At 41.3% G+C, this 21,271-nt stretch overlaps 1 protein-coding gene across 1 annotated transcript in view; it reads left to right on the top strand.

Annotated features, from left to right (window-relative positions):
* Positions 1–256: 256 nt before the first annotated feature.
* The window catches only part of Mnn1 (menin 1), a gene marked incomplete at its 5' end in the record, with an annotated part of 122,909 nt that continues 101,894 nt past the window's right edge, over positions 257–21,271 (top strand). The window contains one exon of the mRNA XM_080277914.1: positions 257–413. Coding sequence (XP_080134040.1) covers positions 257–413 — 157 coding nt within the window. The remainder of the gene's footprint in view (positions 414–21,271) is intronic.

The following is a 21,271-nucleotide window of genomic DNA, read 5'->3' on the forward strand; positions in this document are numbered from 1 at the left end:
GACGCCTTGCGGTATAATCCATTGCGCCCGAACGTCACGAAAGTGACACCCTGCGGTTAAGGGGTTAATCAGGCAGAAACAAAACAAGTACAGTATATACCGGGTAAGCATTTATGTTGGAAAGGTAATTTGAGTGTTCCTTGTTTCAAGTGCTGTGTTATGTAATTGTGTCTGTATGAAAGGTAATGATTATTCGTTTCATATCCCAAGGTATGTATTACTTTGTATGAAAATGACATCGTGAATTTTGTTTGTTTCAGGTGCCAAGTTAGACAGCTCCGGAACGACCCTGGCGGTGGTTGCGGCATGTCAGGCTCTGGGCTACTATGATGTCCACCTGGCCCTCTCAGAAGATCATACATGGGTTGTTTTCGGCCAACATGCGCAACACACTATTGAGGTCACCTGGCATGGTAGGTTTCGTCTGTGTGTATTTACCTAGTTGTATTGACCTGAATCATTTAAGTTTTTTGACTGGATGATCCCTTTGTCCAGGCTATTCCACAGGTCACTGCATCTGTATGGAAAGCTGTTTCTTGATATCTTCCAGGCAACTTGTCTTTTTTAATTCCTTTCCATGTCCCCTCGTTGCTCGACCATCCCATACAAACAGATTCACTGTCTATTTAGTCTACCCCCATCATGGCCCTGAACACTGCAAGCATGTCACCTCTCTCTCTTCATTCTTCTAAGGAAGGCAGACCCAGCTTTTCTAGTTTTTCTTAGTACAATAGATCTGCCAGGCAAGGGACCATCTTGGTTGCTGTTCTCTGTATTCTCTCGATCTTGTTTATATCTTTCTTTTTATGTGGGGATCACACTACTGTCGCATATTCCAACCTGGGGTGGATCGTAGCCACTATGAATTTGCTCCTCATCTCCTCATCCATGTTATGAAATGCCACTCTTATGTTTGTTAAGAGCTTATATATCTCTTCGACAATCTTGTTAGTGTGTTTTTTGGGTGACAAATTATCCTGGACCTACACTTCCAGCTCCTTCTCTTCTCTCACTTTTGTGATTGGTTCCTTTCCCATCAAGTAATTCAGTGATTGCCTGTTTGTACTTTTACCCATTTCTAATATTCTACATTTTTTTGCATTGAATTTCATCCTAAATGTCAGGATCAACTTGCCTAGCCCCAGGTTTCTGCACTCCTCATGGGCCGACATAGGATTGGATGATGGATGGATGGATGGATGAATTTCATTTCTCATGCCCAGTTCCATTTGTAAATCTTTTCCAGATCTTCCTGCAGCATTTTGTAATCCTCTTCAGCTTATATTCTCGTCATGAGCTTTGCATTGTCTGCAAGCAGACTTGCATAGTTGTTCATTCCATCCACCATATTTTTTACGCAAATCAGGAACATTACGGGTGCCAGAACCAAGCCATGCGGGACTCCACTAGTTACTTCCTTCCACCCTGACATCTTGTCCTCTGTTACTATCCTCATGTCAGTCTCTTATGAAGTCTCATCCTCTCCAAGAGTTTTCCCATCAGTCCTTCTATGTGCTTAAATTCCACATTAGTCTTATGGAGTACCTTGTCAAATGCTTTCATGAAATCTAAGTACACACAGTCCACCCAACTGTCTCTCTTCTGTAGCACATCATTATCCCTTGAGTAGAAGCTCAACACATGACCTTCCATTTCTGAATCCAGACTGACTTTCTGCCAAAATGTCCATCTCCTCCAGATATTTATCCACCTGTCTTTCAAGATTCTTTTGCACGATTTTGAGACTGTGCTGGCCAAGGACACTGGTCTATAATTAAAGGGCTTTTCCTTATTCCCTTCTTTGTAAATTGATACCACTTTGGCCCTCTTCCATTCCCGAGGCACTTTCTTTTCCTCTAGAGAACACACTGTTAAACTATGTGTCTTATCCGCCAGTTGTTCTCTGCCCTTCTTTAGTATCCAATTAGAGATCCCATCAGGCCTTAGGGCTTTCCTTACATCTTGAGTTTCCAGTAATTTATACACTTCCTGCACTTCCACTTTTATATCTTTTAACACTACATTTTTGTCAGTCCCTCCCCCACCACAAAAACACTTTCCTTAGTGAAAACTGATTGGAAACTTTTGTTTATTATTTCATCATCCATTATTGCATATATATAGACCTTCCCTTCAACTTTCAGCTTATTGATTCCTTCCTTGTTTTTAAGTTTGCCATTGACAAACCTATAAAACAATTTAAGTTCCGTTTTGCATTTGTCAATTATATCTCTTCCAGAGTTTCTTTCTTCCTCTCTGTGGATTCTTGTATATTCATTTCTAGTTCATTTGTGTTCTTCCTTTGTTCTACTGTTTCCTCTCTTTCTCCATTTGATCCATGCCACATCCTTTTTTCTTTTTTTTTTTTTTAATTATACACCTGTTGAACCAATCCTTCTAACTCATGGCACATATTTTTCCACACCCAAGTTGTAAAGGCCTAGAAAGATATCCCGCTTCTCCCGCATCACGCGATTCTCTGAGTTCTCTCCAGTCCGCTTCCTTGAAAAATTTCTTCAGTCCTGTAAAGTTTGCTTTCCCAAAGTTATCACTCATGCGTTTATAGCTCACCTCTTGGTGCCACGTTCCCTTCTATCACTTGAAACTCAGTCAGTGCATGATCACTTTCTCCTATAGGACACATATTTCAGAGATTCAGTTAGGTCAGGTTCTTTGGGTAGCAGTAAATGTAATCTTGTCATCACCTCTAAATCTTGTCACTTTGTTGACCCGCTGGATCATTACGTTATTCATCACTTTATTTAACATTATACTGGCCCACGAATCCTCATTACCTCCTGAGTCCCACTCCTCCCAGTTCACCTCTTTACAATTTAAGTTGCTCACCAGGATTATACTGTTGCTTTTCTCAGTTACTTTCTGTAGGTGTCTAACCATGTCTGACAACATCTCCTGGTATTCCGCCTCATTCCATGCCCATCTCTTAAGGGAGACATATGTTACTGCGACGTCTCTCGGCTCTTTCATGCTTTCCCCTCTGGTTCCTAGTTTCATATTTATCACTTCTGCCCTGCCATCTCCCAGTTCCACATTACCGACATTTATGCTACACTTCACTGCTATCATCACTTCTCTTTACGATGTGTGTGTGTGTGTGTGTGTGTGTGTGTGTGTGTGTGTGTGTGTGTGTGTGTGTGTGTGTGTGTGTGAGAACTGTTAACCTTTTTAGTATGATGTGGTTTTTATTATGTTCTTGCAATTGCCAGACTGTTTTATGCAGTTGAAAGAAGATTCATAATGATGAGATTATTTTTACATTATTAGCATACTGTTTGCATTATTATATTTATGATTTTCTCTTCTTCATGCCCCATTTGTTAGTGTTAAGTCTGTCATCTTATCTTCACCTTTTTGTTTGGTTGTGTCTGATTCTTCATTTCTCTCTCTCTCTCTCTCTCTCTCTCTCTCTCACACACACACACACACACACACACACACACACACACACACACACACACACACACACACACACACACACACACACACACACACACACACACACACACACACACACACACACACACACACACACACACACACACACACACACACACACACACCTTTTATTATTGGTGTAGCAGTGTTATATAAATACATTTTTTGGACAGTTACCTCTATCTTTCAGTCTTTGTCTCACTTCTCATCTCTGCCTCCCTATGTCACTATCTTATTCTTTATCTCTCTCCCTCTCCCATTCTCCATCTCTGCCATAACCAGGACTAATGAGGTTCAGCTGTGGAGGGTTGTTGCGTGAGTGTGGGAGGAGCAGAGGCAGTCTTTAGGTCAGGCGCACAGTGTTATTGATCAGTGGACAGTTACATAAGAGGCACCCGGGGCTCCACTCTATCTAGGATGCACTGTTACAACATTGTGAATATTCTGCTCACATGTCATATGGGCTTAAGTTTGTGTTTGTTGCCTCATGTGGAGTTTTGTTAGGAGAGTGCTGGGCTGGGGTTGTGTGCCCAGATATGTGTCAAGGTCTGGGAGAGCTGAAATGGATATGTGTCAGGTTGTGAGATGGTTGAACCTGAAAGGGCTGCATGTCAGGGATGGAGGAGTGTGTGTATCAACTGACCAGACAGGGAGTAGGAGTCAGGAAGGGGGAGAGGGTTGAGTGGTGGGCTGGGGCTGTGTGTTCAGATATGTGTCAAGGTCTGGGAGAGCTGAAATGGATATATGTCAGGTTGTGAGTTGGTTGAACCTGAAGGGGATGTGTGTCAAGGGTGGAGGAGTGTGTTTGTCAACTGAACAGACAGGGAGTGGGAGTCAGGAAGGGAGAGAGAGTTGAGTCGGAGTGGGAGTGGAGGAGAGTGTGGTGTAGGAGCCTGGGAGTACTGTGGTGGGAGGGAGTAGGAGAGTAAGAGGTGGGGTGGAGGGAGGGTGGGTGTTAGATAATACGCAGTTGATGCAAGTCAGTGGAAGAGACAACGAGCGTGGGGAAGTGAGGTGAAGTGACGTGGGAGGGAGATGGTAAGAGGATGTTAGGGGAGACAGGTGACATGGAAGGTGCTGGAAAACTGGTGGGACATGAGGTAGGGGGGAGGAGGAGTTTGGGGATATTAACAGTTGGGAAAGTACTGTAGATGGGGGATTAAGAATACTTGGAGAGGGAGGATAGTACCCATGGTAAAGATGGTTTGTGGGACAAGAATGTCAGAGGGAGAAGATGATTATGGAAATAAGGCATACAGTAGAAGCAGGGGAGAAGGGAGTAGAAGAGGGTGAGGGAAGTGGAGTTGAGAGAAAAGATTGAGAGTGAGTGTAGCATACAGTACAAAAATAAAGGGTAGAGTACAAAAATAGAGAGGAGAGTTCCAGTAGAAGACAGAGTGGGTATCAGAAAGAGGAGGGAAAGAGAAGGAGAATGAAGGATAGAGGGAGGAAGGGGACCAAAAGCTGGAGGGAAGGAAAGGGAGCCGAAAGGAGAGGAGAGTGAGGAATTGTGGAATGGAGTACAAAAATCTTGGAGAGAGCTGCAGTAGAAGACAGAGTACATGAGAGAGGAGGAGGAGAGAGGAAAGAGAGGGGTAGAGGTAGTAAGGGGCAAGAGAGAGAGAGGAAGGAGGAAGAGGAGTGAAGGTAAGATGAAAGAAGGAGGGAGAGGGGGTAGAAGAAACAGAAAAGAGAAGAAGGGTGGAGTGAGGGTAGGAAGAGAGTAGAGTCAAAGGGGGGGGGGAAGAAGAGGGAGAGGTAGGGGGAGGAAGGAAGGGGGAGCAAGAGTAAGGTTAAGATCAACGGGGTAAGAAGCAGAAAAGAGAGGAGGGGGTGAGTCTGAGGCAGTTCAAAAGATGAATGAATGGGGAGGTAAGCTGATCAGTAGTCTGGTGGATGAAGTGTGAACCATTTTGTGAATACATAACAACAAGCTGGTGTTGGCAGTATTGTTGGGATTGTGATTGTTGTTGGTGGATATGGTTTGTGCTTGTACATGGTTGATGAATACACTGTGGTAGTAATGGATAACTGGATAGATGAATACACAGGAAGCTTAACTGATGAATTAGTGAAAGAATGTCAAATGGATTAATCTCTTTCAGCACAATGGCCTTTTTTCATAGTCTTTCCACTACCATTAATTTTATTCAGTTTGTGAAGGGACTCTCATTTAACCTCACCAGTATAATGATCCCCCCCCCTCATTTGTGTGTATATACAGTATTTATATATATATATATATATATATATATATATATATATATATATATATATATTATATATATATATATATATATATATATATATATATATATATATATATATATATATATATATAAAACTCTTGCTATTGCCAGACAGTTGTGTCCAGCTGTGGGAGGATTTTTTGTACTGTAGGGCATAAATGAAGTAAATGACATTATTAATGGATGAAAGGTGATTGGATGAAGTAGATAGATGGATGAGATGAGGGCTGTATCAACTAAGTTGATGATTAACTAGTTGATAAAGTGAATAGTTGGCCAGTATGAAAGTAAAGAGTGGTGGAGTAGATAAAATTACTAGAGGATATTGGATGAAATGGCTGACTGAATGATGTTAGGGGTGGAGCAACTTAGTGTATTAATAAATTGTGTTGAATGAAATTTGATGGCTGACTGATACAAGAGATGGAGTGGATGAGTCTGTCCTGGCAGCAAGTGGATGAAATGGCTGGCCGGTTGGCTGTTACAAGAGTTGAAGTGATTGAGTGGATGAGTAACATAATGCTGGATGAAGTGGATGGTTGGTGTGTGCAGGAGATGAAGTGGATGAGTGATTGATGATATGGGTGGAATGGATACTTGGTGCCAGGGATGGAGAGACTGTGTGGATGAGCTACTTCTGGTGGATGGAACAGTTGGGTAATTAGTATGGACAGTGGAGTACATTGTAGCAGCTGGTGAATGAAGTGGATGGGTGAGCGAGTGGCTGGCTGGGTGGCTGGCTTGGCTGGGACAACTGTGTACTAGCCTACATTTATTGATCCATCCCACAGAGCTACTGGCCAGCCCCTACACCTGCCTCCCCCCCCCCCTCTCTCTCTCTCTCTCTCTCTCTCTCTCTCTCTCTCCATTCCTTTTTACCATAAAATTTTATCCTTTCATTTTTTCTTTCCATTTTCCTCCTCATTCCATTTATCTGTCCTTTCCTCATGTTCATCCACATCTTTCTTCTTTTATCCCTGTCACTCTTTCTTCTGTTTGTATGTCTTTAGCCACTTTCTGTTCCCCCACCTTGTGCCTCATGTAGTCTTTCTTCCCTCTCCTTTCCCTCCCTTTGTCCACTCTCTTCCTTCTCCCTGCCCTTTCCCCTTCATCCTCCACCCAGTCCCAAGTACCTCCCTGCTCTCTTTGTTCCTCCTCCTCTCTTCTCTCACCTTGTCCTTCAATCTTTCTTCCTCCTCGTTGCTCTCCTTCCCATTTCCTTAACTTTTCTTACCCTTCTCTCTTTCCTCCTCTTCCCCCCCCTCTCTCCTCCTCTTCCCCCTCTCTTTCCTCTCCCTGCCCCATGTCACTCACTCCCATTTTCTTCTTTACATTCCATCCATCTTTCCCCACTCTTCTCAGCATCTTACTCCATACCCCCCTTTTCTTCTTTATCCTACACATAACATTCCCTGATCTCCTTTTCTCCTGGTGCTCTTTATTCCTTTCCCACTGACTAGTATCCTCTTTCTCCTCCCAGTATTCCTTAGTCTATACTCCCTTCTCCATCCATTATTTCTATTTCCTTTGCCAATTCTCTCTTTATCTCTAACTCCATCTCCATACCCCTCTCTGCCCTATCTCTTTCCCTCCTCCTTCACCGCATACTTGCCATCCTACATCTTCCCCTTCCCTACCCAGACTTCACTACCTCCCTTCCTCTCCTTCTCCTCATACCTTTTACTCTTTCCTCTTTCCCTCTCCTTTCCCTCCACCCCTCCTCTCCTCGCTTCAGTCAGTGTAACTTATTGATCACCCTTGACCTTGATTCCTCCGTGTATTGCCCTCTCTTTTCTCCCTCTTCTCTTTCCTCCTGCCCATACATCCCATCATCTTCTTCCATTAATTCTCAATCCCCCTCGTATGTTTGCTCTGTCATCCTCTCCTCCCCTTTCTGTAGCTCTTAATCCTTCCCCCTTTCCACTCATCCCTTCCCTTTTGCTCATGCTCCATCCCCTTTCCCATTACCTCCCTTTCCAAAGCTTGCATCCCTTTCCTCTTCCTCTCTTGAAACTGCTTACGGTCTTATCTCTCTCCTCTCTCCCTCTTTTCCTTCATCTCCTCCTCTTAGGTTTTCTTACATCTTCCACTTCTGTTCTTCCCCCTCCTCCTTCTTCCCCCTCCTCCTTCTTCCCCTCCTGAGAACTCTCACTCTTTCTTCCTCCACCCTTCTTGCACTCCCTATATCTCTTACTCCCTGCCCCTCTCTGTCCCTTTCCTCCTCTCACCTCATCCCTTTGTACCTCCCCTATAACTCTTACTCCTTCCCTTATTCCCTTTCCTCCTCTCTCCTTTGACTTCCTTTTTTCCTCCTTTCCCTCTTTTCCCTTTTCACCATTCCCTCTTCCTCTGCTCTTCCCCTTTCCTTGTCAGATATCATAATCCCTCCCATCCATCCATCCATCATCCAATCCTACCTTGCCCCATGAGGAACGTAGGAGCCTGGGGCTAGGCAGTTGGTCCTGACATTTAAGATGAGAGTGACCAGCCTCACTCATCCCTGAGTTGTATTACGTGAGCAATAAACCCCAACCATTCCTTGGCTATAAACCTTCACCGGCTCAATCCAATTGGAGTGCAATAATTACCCACTTGAACCACCAGCACCAATATTTGGTTATATGGTTAGCACCCAGCATAATAAATGGTTTCCTGGTGTACAGGAAACCATTTGGCTTGTCACTTAGTGTAGAGTCACCCACAGGCAAAAGGAAGAGGATAGAATGAAGGAAAGAAAGATAGAAGAGGGAGTGTAAAGTCACACATAGGCAGAAGGATGAGGAAAGACTGAAGGAAAGAAAGACAGAAGAGGATGGAAGGAAAGATGGATGGAAGAGAGGAATGGGCAGACACCCAATAGCAGCACTACATCGAGTGAGTGGATGGTGAGCTCCCCCACTCCCCTTATATCTCACTGTCTTACCTTTTGCCCCACCTGTTGCCATTTCATTTCCTACCAGCCCTTAAAGTCAACTCTTTCCCTTTCATTCCATTCCTATGCATCTCAGCACCTCCTCATCTCCCTTTCCTATATCTCCCACTTCCTTTCCTCCTTTCCCATTCTTGTCATCTCTCCCCTTCCTCCTTATACATCTCTAGCTTTCCCTGTATGCATTTCCTTTCCTTCCCACCCAGTATCTTTCATTTCCTCTTCTCATTCTCTCCTTTCCTGTCTCCTTCCCTCCCCTCTCACCGCTCTCACTTCCTCCTCTCTGTAGTTCTTCCTCCTTACCTATATTTCTTACTTGCTTCCCCCCTCCTCCCAGTTTCTCACTCCCTTTCCCTTGCATCCCAGCATCTCTCTCTCCCTCCCTCCCTTCTCTTCTCTGACCTTCCCTTCCCCATAGCTCACATTCCCCTCATCATTTTTTTTTTTTTTCCCACGTTGTTTCTACCTGTGATGCTTCATGTTAGGTACAGTCAGGGTCATAGGGCCTCTAATTATCCACCTTGTTTACAGTACAGTACACCCTCGATATAATGAACTAATTGGTACCAGACCCTTGACCTTAACCGTGGGGCGTCACTTTCGTGACGCTTGGGAGCAAGGGATCATACCGCGGGGCGTCACTTTTGTGATTCTGTGTTATTTTGAATTCACCCGGGCTTCCAAGTGGGGGGTTGTATCATCTATCAGTACTGCCAATGACCAACACTAGTCAGCACTCCTAATCTCATCTGTACTCCCATCCATTGTTGACAATTTAGCCATTTCTCCCCGTTCTTGACTCCCCTCCCTACCCCCCCTCTCATTACCCTATCCTCTCGCCTGCCTGGCCGTGCTACGCTAAGTAAATTTTCCCTGGAATTTTTCACTGATTTCATCCATTGAAATAAGCCCTATGCCCTATTCTTATACCAAATAATATATACAAGAAAGAAATAAGGTAAGTGAGAGTGCCATACACCTGGAATTGGCTAATTATCACCTGACAACACTTCACGTGCACTCGTTCGCTAATTTTCGCTGTTTATTTCCCCTTGAAATATGCCGTATAATCTATTTTCTTAATAAATAAACATATAAGGAGGGAAGGGAGAAGCCTAAGTGATATTTACATTCACCTGGAACTACCAAATTTATAATGTATTGTCTAGATTTCCTGCCAATCATTTCATTGCTATAAATAGCTGTGTCAAGAGGCTAAACGTTGGCAGTACTGCTTTCCCTAGGTAGGCCTCCACCCCGGCCCACCCTTATCAGTTCACTCTCATCTTCCAGTGTGGGGGTACGTCTGTTTGCTCTTGCTAGCTTCAGGGCCTTTTCACCCCCATGCAAAGGGCGCTGTGACCTTTACCCCCTACTAAACCTCGTGTAGAAAGAGGTAAAGGGCTGACAATTGATAAAAGAGTAACTACGATCTTTCTATTGAGTAAAACAGTGCAAGTGGAATTGTAAATAATGTGTAAATAATGTGTAAACAGCAAGTGAAAGTAATGAATGTAAATATACGTGAACAGTGGAAAATAGTTTTATAAGTTACTTCAATTGACAGTGCATAACACAGTGTAAATAAAATAGAAATGTAAATAACGTAAATAAAATAGAGAACGTAAATAGAAATGTAAATGAGTAGTATTATAAGAATACGAGTATATACCCTAGGAGTAATGAAAGTGAAAGTTTCACTCTAGCATGTCTGAATACTATGAGTTATGAGAGGGAAATTGAAAGTGATATTCACTCTCAATGCTAGTATACAGGACGAGAAAGTGAATGCTACGTATTTTACTGAAAGAAATTGAATCCCTACAGTGACAATAAACTAATACTACTGAAGGAAACTTATGGATAAAGACTGTAGATATATATAAGTGTTATATAGTAATAGAAATATAAAGTGTGAGGGGTTATATGAATAATAAATGACAGAGCACCAAGAGCGAACTAGCGCAAGTGCGACGGTCAGACGCGCTCGTAATTTTCATTGCTTTCACAGTTGTTGTTTTTTTGGAGTATGGATCCCAAACTACTTGAAAATCATAGAGTAGTGTTTATATTGTTAATATCTGGCTGTGGTAATCATATTACGGGTTGTCGGGAAGTGTAAAGTGGAGACTTCGTTACCAAACTTCAGAGGTCTCCACAAGTCCTACGGTAACCGACGAAGGCTCAACAAACATTCCAGGAGAAAGCTGAAGGTATGTGCCATAAGCATATATAATTTTAATATTCTAGGACTAATAACTGATTTTTGGCAAATATTTTTTGAGAGTGTGTCGGAGCCCGAATAACCCCGCGGCACACGCAAAACATTGGTAAACATGCCCGCGGTGTAGGGGTTAAAGGCTATAGTTTGTTGAAGCCAAATGACATGCTGTTTGGTAATGTCCCAGGTATCATGGTTTTTACCAAACTCAGTTCCCTTTACAGGTTATCCCTTAATTCACACGAACTTCTTTCACACGATTTCGGTTATCCACGAATTTTTCGTACAATAATTAAAACAAAATTATAGTATTCAAATAAGTAATTTCAGTATACAAGAGAAATAAATAAAATATAAAAAATGCCTACCTGCTGCCTGTGTGCACACATATATGTATGTGTGTGTGGGAGCCTGGGAGGTTGGTCTACCACGCACCACACAGTCAGTTTGAATCCGACGGTCGAATCATGCGTGACTCGAGATCGAGAATCGTTATTTGTGGCTTATTTTTCTGCCTTCCAGTGATTGCTTGCCTTGTCTGCCAACATTGGGCCTAAGCGTAGTGCTAGTGATGCATGTGGTAACACACCAAAGCGGGCTGGTAAAGTGGTGTCACTGACAAAGTTAAAGTGTTGGACAAACTTCAGGGTGGAATGTCGGCGACAATTCTCCAACAATTCTTTGTCAGGACGATTCCCCGTCATTTATTTACATACCAGTTTATTTAGCAAGTACAGTACACTAGTTTTTTACTTATATGAGTTATAAAATCCCCCTGAAAATTGGTTATTAAAGTATTAATTAATCAATAATAAGTATATTAATAGAATGACGGGGAATTGTCCATGTTTTGACGGTGAATTGACTTGATGGTGAATTGTCTCAGAACCGTATGTTTGGGGTGAGTCAACTGTTCATACAATAAAGAAGGAGAACGTAGCATACGGGAGACATTGAGGGCTAGTGCACCAGACTGCTAAAGTGTCTCCACCTGCGCCTGTGAATTGTCTTGGAACTGCATGTTTGGGGTGAAAGAGTTAACTGTTCATACAATAAAGAAGGCAGAATGTAGCATACAGGAGGCAGTGAGGGCTAGTGCACCAGACTGCTGAAGTGTCTCCACCTACGCCTGTGCTTGTCAGGTTTCAGTTTTAAATTTTTTACATTTTTGTTGTTTTTAATACTTTATGTTAGTTTATAAGGTGCATGTAGTGCATAAACAGTATTATTCAGATGTAATATACGTATAGACATGCGTAATTATGTGCAAACAAGGGCAGAACATATACGCGAATTTACCACATACGCGAAGGGTCTGGGAACCTAACCCTTGCGTGAATTAAGGGCTTACCTGTATACAGTAAAATCTCCCAGGGTTGGGTTCAGTTCATTTTTGTCAGTTCAATTCAATTCTATTTCAGAATAAAATTTGAATTAATTTCAATTTAGTTCAATTCATCCATTAAAAAAAAAAAAATCTTCAGTTCCAATTCAGTTCAGTTCAGTATGGTCGATATTTCATTCAGTTACCTGTAAAATGTTTTCAATTCAAAATCAGTTTTAATCTACCCAGTACAGCAAACTGTATATTTTACTGTTTATTTGAGTATCTCTTTATCTATCTATTGGCAGATGCCATAATCCCACAAGGGGTGGCCATTTGACTTTGAGTTATTTGTTTTACGGGGAGGGGCACTAACCCTCCACTGACCCACTTGTTGACACATAGGGAGCACGTATGGTTTGGTTATATAGTTACCACCCAGCGCTGTAAATGGTTTCTTGGCTTACAGGAAACCATTTGGCTTGTCACTCAATGTAAAACCATCTATAAAGGAAAGAAAAGCAATAAGAAGTGACAGGAAAGATGGGAGAAATAGGAAGAAAGGAGGGCAGGCACAGAAAAAGAATGATAAAGGCTGAGGAAGAAGTAGGCAACACTATATCAATACTGTATGTTAATTATTGTACGATAATGAATTCACATATTATAGTATAAAATATTATTTTTTTTCAATTCAGTCATGAATTCATACTATTTCATTGATATTCCAGTTCAGTTCAGTTATTTTTATTTTTATATTTTTCTCAATTCCAGTTCAACTCCAATTCACTGTTTTTTTCAGTCATTTCCAATTCAGTTCCAGTTCAATTCACAATTGACCCCAGCCCTGTGAGCCGCTACAGCAGACTTCAGTAGACCGAAACTCGCTTTTATCAAGGTTGAGGAACCAACCCGGACTAAATTCATATATATATTGGGAAAACTCTGATAAAGCTAGAAGTGGTCCGCACTACCTGACCTCAGTCCTGAGCGGCCGCATTGTTCGCACAGTTTGTGTGGTCATGCATTGGTTGGTGATTGGCTGGCAGTGTCTCTGTTGCCCCCCTGTGTTCTGCCTCAGTCTGACCCACATCATTTCCCCAGAAGTCCCTGATATACTGCTCGAGGATGACGAGTGATAAGTGAAATATGCAGACAAAGTGAACATCATTAGTTCGTAAGATCGTAAATAATATGGTGTGTAAAGTGTACAGTACAGTATTTGAAAAGTGTTTAAAATTAAGTTGTGACAATAAAGTATTTTTTAAATGCTAAGAAAGTAGAAAGTGGTCTATATTAATATTAATATTAAATTTAAGACACCAAGCATTAATCACTCAGTACACATCATGCAAGGTACTGTACTTGCTACACCTCCAGTTCCCATTAGAGTTGCCAGTTTAGCACTCTTTTTGCTAGATCTATATTTTCACTTTTACTAGCAACTATATTTCTTTACACCTACTTTTTTTTTTTTTTTTTTTCTACAGAACAGAGGAAGGAAAAAATGAATAAAAAAATAACCAATACACCAGATTACTGGTGTCCTCCAATTATAAAAATCTATAACAGTTGGACTTGAACAGCTGTAGGTTGAAGTTTGGGGGGAAACAACTCTGGGGATGCGGGTTCTAGAGAGATACAGTTGGGAGAATAAAGAATTCTGTTAGGCAGAAGTTATGCAATATGACTGTGTGACATTCCAGCCATGAGTTCTACCAGATGCCCATGTAATACGAGGGAAGGCATGGAGAGGTGGCACAATGAGCATTTGTCATAAAAGTATCTGTAATTCAAGGGAGTCAACATTCCTTTTTACTTGTAGGGGAGGTAGTTTACTTGTAATATAGTTATTAAGAATTCCAACAGCTCTGCTCTGAATTTTTTCTAGTTTTAGTGCAACCTCTCCACATCATTCCACAAGGGTGAGCAGTATTCTAGGGTAGAGCACACATGACTCTTATACGTTATGCTGCTCGTCAGTGAAGAACTCAATGACTCTGTTCAATAATCCAAGTTTTATTATTTTTATTTATTTATTTTTTTTCATAGGTGGTTTTAGCAAGTGATCTGACATGAGAGGTCCAGCTGAGGGCATTGTTAAGTGAAACACTGAGAATTTCAGTGCTTTTGGAGATGGGAATATTAGTAGCATTGAAAATAGTATACAAATCTGGCAGTATCTGTCTGTTAGTAAATTGTATATACAGTAAAAGTCCTATTATTCGGCATCTATGGGACCGGGCTGCTGCCGAGAAATTGGATTTGCCGAATAATCAAAAAACCTACCCGCTAAGTACCTTAAATATATTGGTGAACACTGTCATCACCACATATGGTATTACAACTGTGTTTGGAGAGAGTACTGTATACTGTACAATACTGTAATCAATACAGTACTATACCTGAATCTGAAATATAGATATAAATTAGTGAACATATACAAGTGTAATGACACAGTAGACCTACAAGTCAGATAACACTTCCTGGATGGCCGAAATGATACAGAATATTACCTATCAGCTCAGTACATCATTTGTATTGGTGAACATTGTCATCACTACTTATTACAAATATGTTTGGAGTGAGTACTGTATACAGTACTTTTTCAAAACACAAAATAAAATAGTTGGAAAATTACAAAAATAAAGTGGAGGAATATGAATTGGTAAGGTCTTTCTGATGAAAGTTAGATGTACGTTTAGCGCTCTTTTGTTCGTTTTTTTGTTTACATGTGAAAGGGAGAGTATTGATGCAAACAGTAATTTAATCCATTAACCCCTTAACCCGTCACGTCTCGTGGTTTTCTGCACCTCCGACATCCCCCAGTCCCGAGGTATTTTCAAAAAAAAAATTTTTTGGCTAAAACCTTCGCTTTTGGTGAGAAACATCGAAAATTCATAGAGAAATCACTCACCTGAGGTTTAAAATACCCAATCCAGGTAGGAGTTCCTCCTTACCTGACTGGGTTTTCTAACATGCTGGCACCAAAGAAAACGAGTTCTATGGGAGGGTAACTATTTTATCCACTCATAAACGGTATTTATTTATTTACTTGGTACAAATGTATATGTAGTATGAGAGTATATTGGTTTTCAAGCAGTAATAAAGGCATTATAAGCATTGTTTCACTCACTAATCACAATACCTGACCTTTTTTTTGCCACATTACCTGATCATTTTTTCTGGTTGTTTCTTCTTCTAATGCTATGTAAACATTGTCCTCCACATTGTCATCGATTGGGGAATCACTCTGGCCCTGAATATCTTTACTAGCCAGGTCACTGGTAACAGGTCCATTGCCGAGACAATGGCGTGAGGGGGGGAGGGGGGAGGTTATGCGGTGTAAGGCATTGTCCTTGCTTGGCATCTTGTAGAGGAATAGAGGAAGGTGTCCCGTGTATACATACGAAAAATCACGCGCGAAAATTGAAAATTGTGCAAATTAGGGACCTTGCAATTGCATGACGTACTGGTACGTCGCCGGGACTGGCAAATGCAAATCTTTGCAACGTACCCATACGTCGACGGGACGGGGCGGGTTAATAACCTCCGGCATTGAACAACCCCTTACATTACCGATGTCAGTGATGTCGAGTTAGTGTGAGCTGTGAAAAACTGAACAATTATGGGAAGGGAACGAAGGTCACTGGTATGTTTACACGACTCTATGCTACGATTCCAAGCAGTCAGGGGGCCGCTTTATCTCTGATGTTTTCGTCCATTTGGTAAATGAACCGTAACTTCCTCAATTGTCCCGTGAATCATAGCATGGGTTTAGAAAGCTAAATAACACATTGCTAGGTGTGCCAGATGATTATCTTCACATACTCAAGAGAATGGAAGAAATTTAATCCCTCTTTGAGTACGTAGAGTAAGTTTCTTCCATTCTTCTGAAATCAATATATTTTTCTTAAAGATGTGAAGATAATCGTCTGGCGCAACTTGCAATGTGTTATTTAGCTTCCTAAACCCATGCTATGATTCGGTTTGAGTCATGGAAGAATTGATAAAAGTTACGGTGCATTTACCAAATGGGCGAAAATGTCTGAGATAAAGCGACCCCCTGACTGCTTAGAATCATAGCTAGAGTCGTGTAAACATATCAGTGACCTTCGTTCCCTCCCCATAATTGTTCAGTTTTTTTTTATAGCTCACACTAACTTGACATCAGTGACATCGGTACTGTAAAGGGTTGTTCAATGCCGGAGGTTAAGGGGTTAATGGGATACATTACTGTTTGCATCATTACTCTTTCACATATAAACACAAAAACGAACAAAAGATCCATCTATACTGGCTTCAATACACCGGACTTCAACACACCGGAATTCGCTTTTATCAGACTCGAGGAACTACCGGACTAAATTCCTATGTATTGGAAAATGTCCAATAAAGCCAGGAGCAGTCCGGACTGCCTGACCACTTCAGCTATATTCACCACAATAAGGTAAGTAAAAGACATGTTTATTAGTGTACAGTACAGTATTATTATACAGTATGTGTTAGACCATTTCATTTTTGTAGTGAAGGTATAATACAGTACAGTACTGGAATGGTAGTGAAAACACTTCGAAAACCATTGGTGCAATCAGGACTAATGTCTGATATATCGGAAAATGTCCAGATTAGCAGGGGGAAGTTCGTATGTCGCTTTTATTGGAATTTCGCTTTTATTGGAATGGCTTGGGCCCCAATTAGTCCATTATAGTGAGGTCTTACTGTATTTCAGGTTGCATTGCTTCATCTTTATAGACCTCTCCTTGTACTGTACTTTCAGTTTGGTGATTCCATCCTTTTGTTTCAATGTGCCATTGACAAATCTGTAAAACAGTTTGGGTTCATCATTACATTTGTCTATTATACCTTTTTCAAAGTTTCTTCCTCTCTGTGTATTCTTGTATATTAATTTCTAGTTCTTTTATTTTCTTCCTTTGTTCTGTTATTACATCTCTTTCTCCAGTTGTTCCACGCCATGCCTCTCTCTTTCTTTGTTATTTTACACCTTCTATTAAACCACTCCTTTTTCCCATTTTCTTTCCCCCTTACTCTTGACATGTATTTTTCCACTCCCGAATTATAGAGGTCTAGAAAGATATCCCACTTCCTCTGTATCTCTCTTGTTTCTATGAATTTTCTCCAATCCGCATTTTTGAAAAATTTTCTCAGTCCTGTAAAGTTTGCTTTCCTAAAGTTGTATCTTTCCTGCCTCTAAAGCTTGTCTCTTGGCATCATGTTCCCTATTATCATCTGGAATACAGTGACCACATGATCACTTTTTCCTATAAGACACAGATATTTCAAAGATTCTGTTACATCGGGTTCTTTGGTAAACACTAAATCTAATCTTGCAGGTGTGTCCTCATCTCGGAATTGTTTGTCTTCTTTGACCCACAGCGTCATCACATTATTCATTGTTATGTTTAATAATATAGTGCCCCACGAATCTTCGCTGCCTCCTGAGTCCCATTCCTCCCAGTTCAACTCTTTACAATTAAAGTCACCCATTAAAATTATATTGTTGCTTTTCTCAATCATTTTCTGTAGATAATTAGCCATTGTCTGGCAACATCTGGTATTCATCATCATTCCATGCTCTTGTCTTATTGGGAACATACACTGCCGCCATATCTCTCTTGCCGTTCTCTCCAGTTTCTAATTTCATATTTATCACTTCGGCCCTACCCTCTCCCATTTCCACAGTATCTACATTTATGTTGTTCTTCACTGCTATCATCACTCCTACCATTTTTTCTTTTCTGTCTCTTCTCCACAGTTTGTATTTACCATATCCCATATGGTCATAAATATCTTTTCTTAACTTGGTCTCTACAAAACACATAACATCAGGTTCATGTACCCTCAAGAAATCATTGATTTCTAACCTTGTTGATATTTAACCATCAACACTAGTATATGCCACCTTCAAATTATTTTTGTTGTTTTTTATATCCTCTTCTCTTCTTCTCTCCATCAGTACCACTTCCTCAATTTCTGATCCATAACTCTCCAATAAAACACTGTTTTCTCTTCCTCCATTCTCTGTTCATTTTTTGCCTTTGCTTCCATTACTAACTCCTTTATTTTAGCTCTTTCTTCCTGATTCGCATCTCTTCTTTTCCAGACATTTTTGAACCCTTCTTTGTCTGATAATTTCCATGTTCTATTGATGATTTCATTTAGCATTACCTTGGACTTAAACTTTACCTTCAATGGCCTCGCCCCTCCTTCATTGTACTTTCCTAACCTAAACACTTCTTCAATCTCTTCTTGAGCTTCATTGTTAACCTCCATAACTACAGATATTATTTCTTTAACCTTACTCAGTTCTTCCCTTTCTCTTTCTGATCTTACTGTCATATGTTTTTCCTTTACTCCTGAAATTATTACACATTTTTTCTTATCTGTTACATCCCTGACTAAAGATTCTCTACTTCTCAGTACCTTAACCACTTCCTTCTCCACCTTTTCCTTGCTTTGTTGTTCCATATTCTCTTTCAATTTATGTTTCCTTCCTCCTGAATTTTCTTCCATCCCTTATGTTGCTCCTTGATTTCCTTAATGTGCTCATCTTGCATCCTTGATTTGGATTCATACTCATCTAGTTTACTTTTCATCCTGTTCCTTTTTTCTTCCAACCTTTTATTCTCCCTCTTGAGCTGTTTTATTTCATTTGAGGCAGATTCATTACTCACTTTTAATTCTGTGGCTTTCTTGTTCATCACTGCATGTGCAAACTTTTTCCAGTTTATTCTGTAGAATTTTGATATCTTTCTCCTGCTCTAAGGTCCGTTCCTGCAACTCTCTAGTTACTGCCCATACCTTTTTTAACTCCTGGACATTCCTCTCTGCTGTTTTCTCAACTCCTGCTACTCTTGTTTGGTTCAGCTTAGTGTGTGTGTGTGTGTGTGTGTGTGTTTTATATTTAAGGAAGAAGGAACCAAAGGCCAGGAGCCCGCAAAACCGTTCCTTCCAAGAAAGAAACAAAAACAATACAAAAGAAAGCCAAATTCAAGATACGTTCATTTCTAAATGCCTAGACACACTTCGTTTGAAAGACTAGAGATCATAGGATGTAGGAAATACAGACAGAGGGAGCCAGTTCCAGAGTTGACCTGTTGCATAAATGAAGGACTGGGAGTAACAGTTAACTCTTGCACTAGAGAGTTGGACAGAAAAAGGATGAGAGTTTGTTGCTAGATGGGTGCTACGGGCCTGTCGTAGAGGTGGAGGGATGCAAGCAGACAGTTCAGAGGAGCAGTGACCATGGAAGTAACAATAGAAAAGAGATAAAGAAGCAGCAGTGCAGCGAAGAGACAGAGGTTTAAGGGAGCCTGTAAGAGGAGGAGAGTTAATGAGACGAAAAGCCTTTTGAGTCCACCCTATTGAGAAGAGCTGTATGTGGGGAGCCGCCCCACACATGAGAGTTGTACTCTACAGTACACGGGCGAATAAAACCCGTGTATAAAGTCAACAACTGTGCATGGGTAAAGAAGATACGGAGTCGGCTTAGGACACCTAATCTCCTGGAAGCAGATTTTACAAGAGATGTACAATAATTTGATCTTTCCAAGATAAGTTCTGAGAGAATGAAACCCCAGGCATGTTCAAGGATGATTCAGGATTGAGCTGGATATTATTAAACATTGGTGAGTACTCCTGTGGAAGATTTTGTCGAGTCGATAGGTGTAAGAATTGAGTCTTTGATGCATTAACCCCTTAAACGCGGCCGTGAACAGTCGACCCCCCCCGAGTGGCGGGGTTGTATCGCGGTCTGAGTACCTGTAGGAAAATATTAGCCAAAAATCAGAGATTAACCCTAGAACATTATACTTGGTATGGCAGATAGTACTTACATTCAGCTTTCTCCAGAGACAGGTGTTGAGCCTTCGTGGACTACCCAAGGACTTGTGGAGACTTGCAAAGTTGGGTAACCAAATCTTCACTTTCACACCTCCAGCAACCCGGTTTCCCCTCTACCACAGCCTCATTCTGTCACAGTAAACTTTATACTACAACGTAAAGGTAGTGTGGAATCTGTATTTGTACAATAAGCACTGAAAATAAGGCTAAAATCAACGGAGCATACAGCCGACATGCACCGTGGCGGCGGTCTTCCCGTCACTCAACAAACATTTCCATTTTCACAGCTAAAAACATGTATACTACATTATTTTCAATCATATTACTTCCCAAAAGATCACCACGGCGCACTTTTTATTCTGCCTTACGCCCGCCACTTTATTCTTGTTCCTGTCGGCCGCTTGCACTGACTGGGAAGAGCTAGAACTCGCCATAATGTCACTTTGAAAGCCTGCAGTAAACTGACGCTAAACAGGGGCAAACCGTGAGAAAAAAAGCTAGTGTTACAACTGGGGAAACAAGCGTTTCCTATTAGCATAAACTGCTTGTGAGAGGAGAGCGCAGATTTACAGTTCTGAGCGCTCAGAGCGCTGCCATGTATCACAGCCAGGCTGGCCGGGCCGTGGTGGTGGGGGGACGGGGGAAAAACGCGATACTTGGCAACAACTGAGGTCAGTAGTACAAAGGTAAAGTATGCTAATTGTAGCTAAAGGGTGGTGGTACTGATAGACAATACCAGCTGGAGCCTGCTTGCCCGCGGTTATTCAAAATTTACCAGAATCGCAAATGCGACGATCCACCGTTATGTCCTTTTTGCTGAGCGTCGCAAACGAGACGATCCACGTTTAAGGGGTTAAAAACAACAAGATTTTTTTTTCCCTCCCAGTCAGAGATATGAGCCAAGTCAGACATAAGGTGTACCATAGCCACATCCCTTGTTTGTTGAAGTAAATGTTGGGATGGATATTGCGAGAACGTAATGGAAAGGTGAAGGGTGGAATCATCAGCGTATGAATGGATAAGGTTAGATGTGCAGCTTAGAAAGGTCATTGATGAATAACAGGAAGAGAGTTGGTGATAGGACAGAGCTCTGAGGAACACCACTGTTGATAGATCCAGGAGAAAAACGATGGCCGTCTACAACAGCGACTATAGAACGTCCAGTCTTTGATGCATTAAAAACAAGATTTTTTTTTTTTTTTTTTTTTTTTTTTTTTTTTATCCCAGTC

Source organism: Coenobita brevimanus, chromosome 71 (assembly GCF_032717465.1).
Source record: "Coenobita brevimanus isolate Jiangsu-jjx chromosome 71, ASM3271746v2, whole genome shotgun sequence".
Classification (NCBI taxonomy): domain Eukaryota; kingdom Metazoa; phylum Arthropoda; class Malacostraca; order Decapoda; family Coenobitidae; genus Coenobita; species Coenobita brevimanus.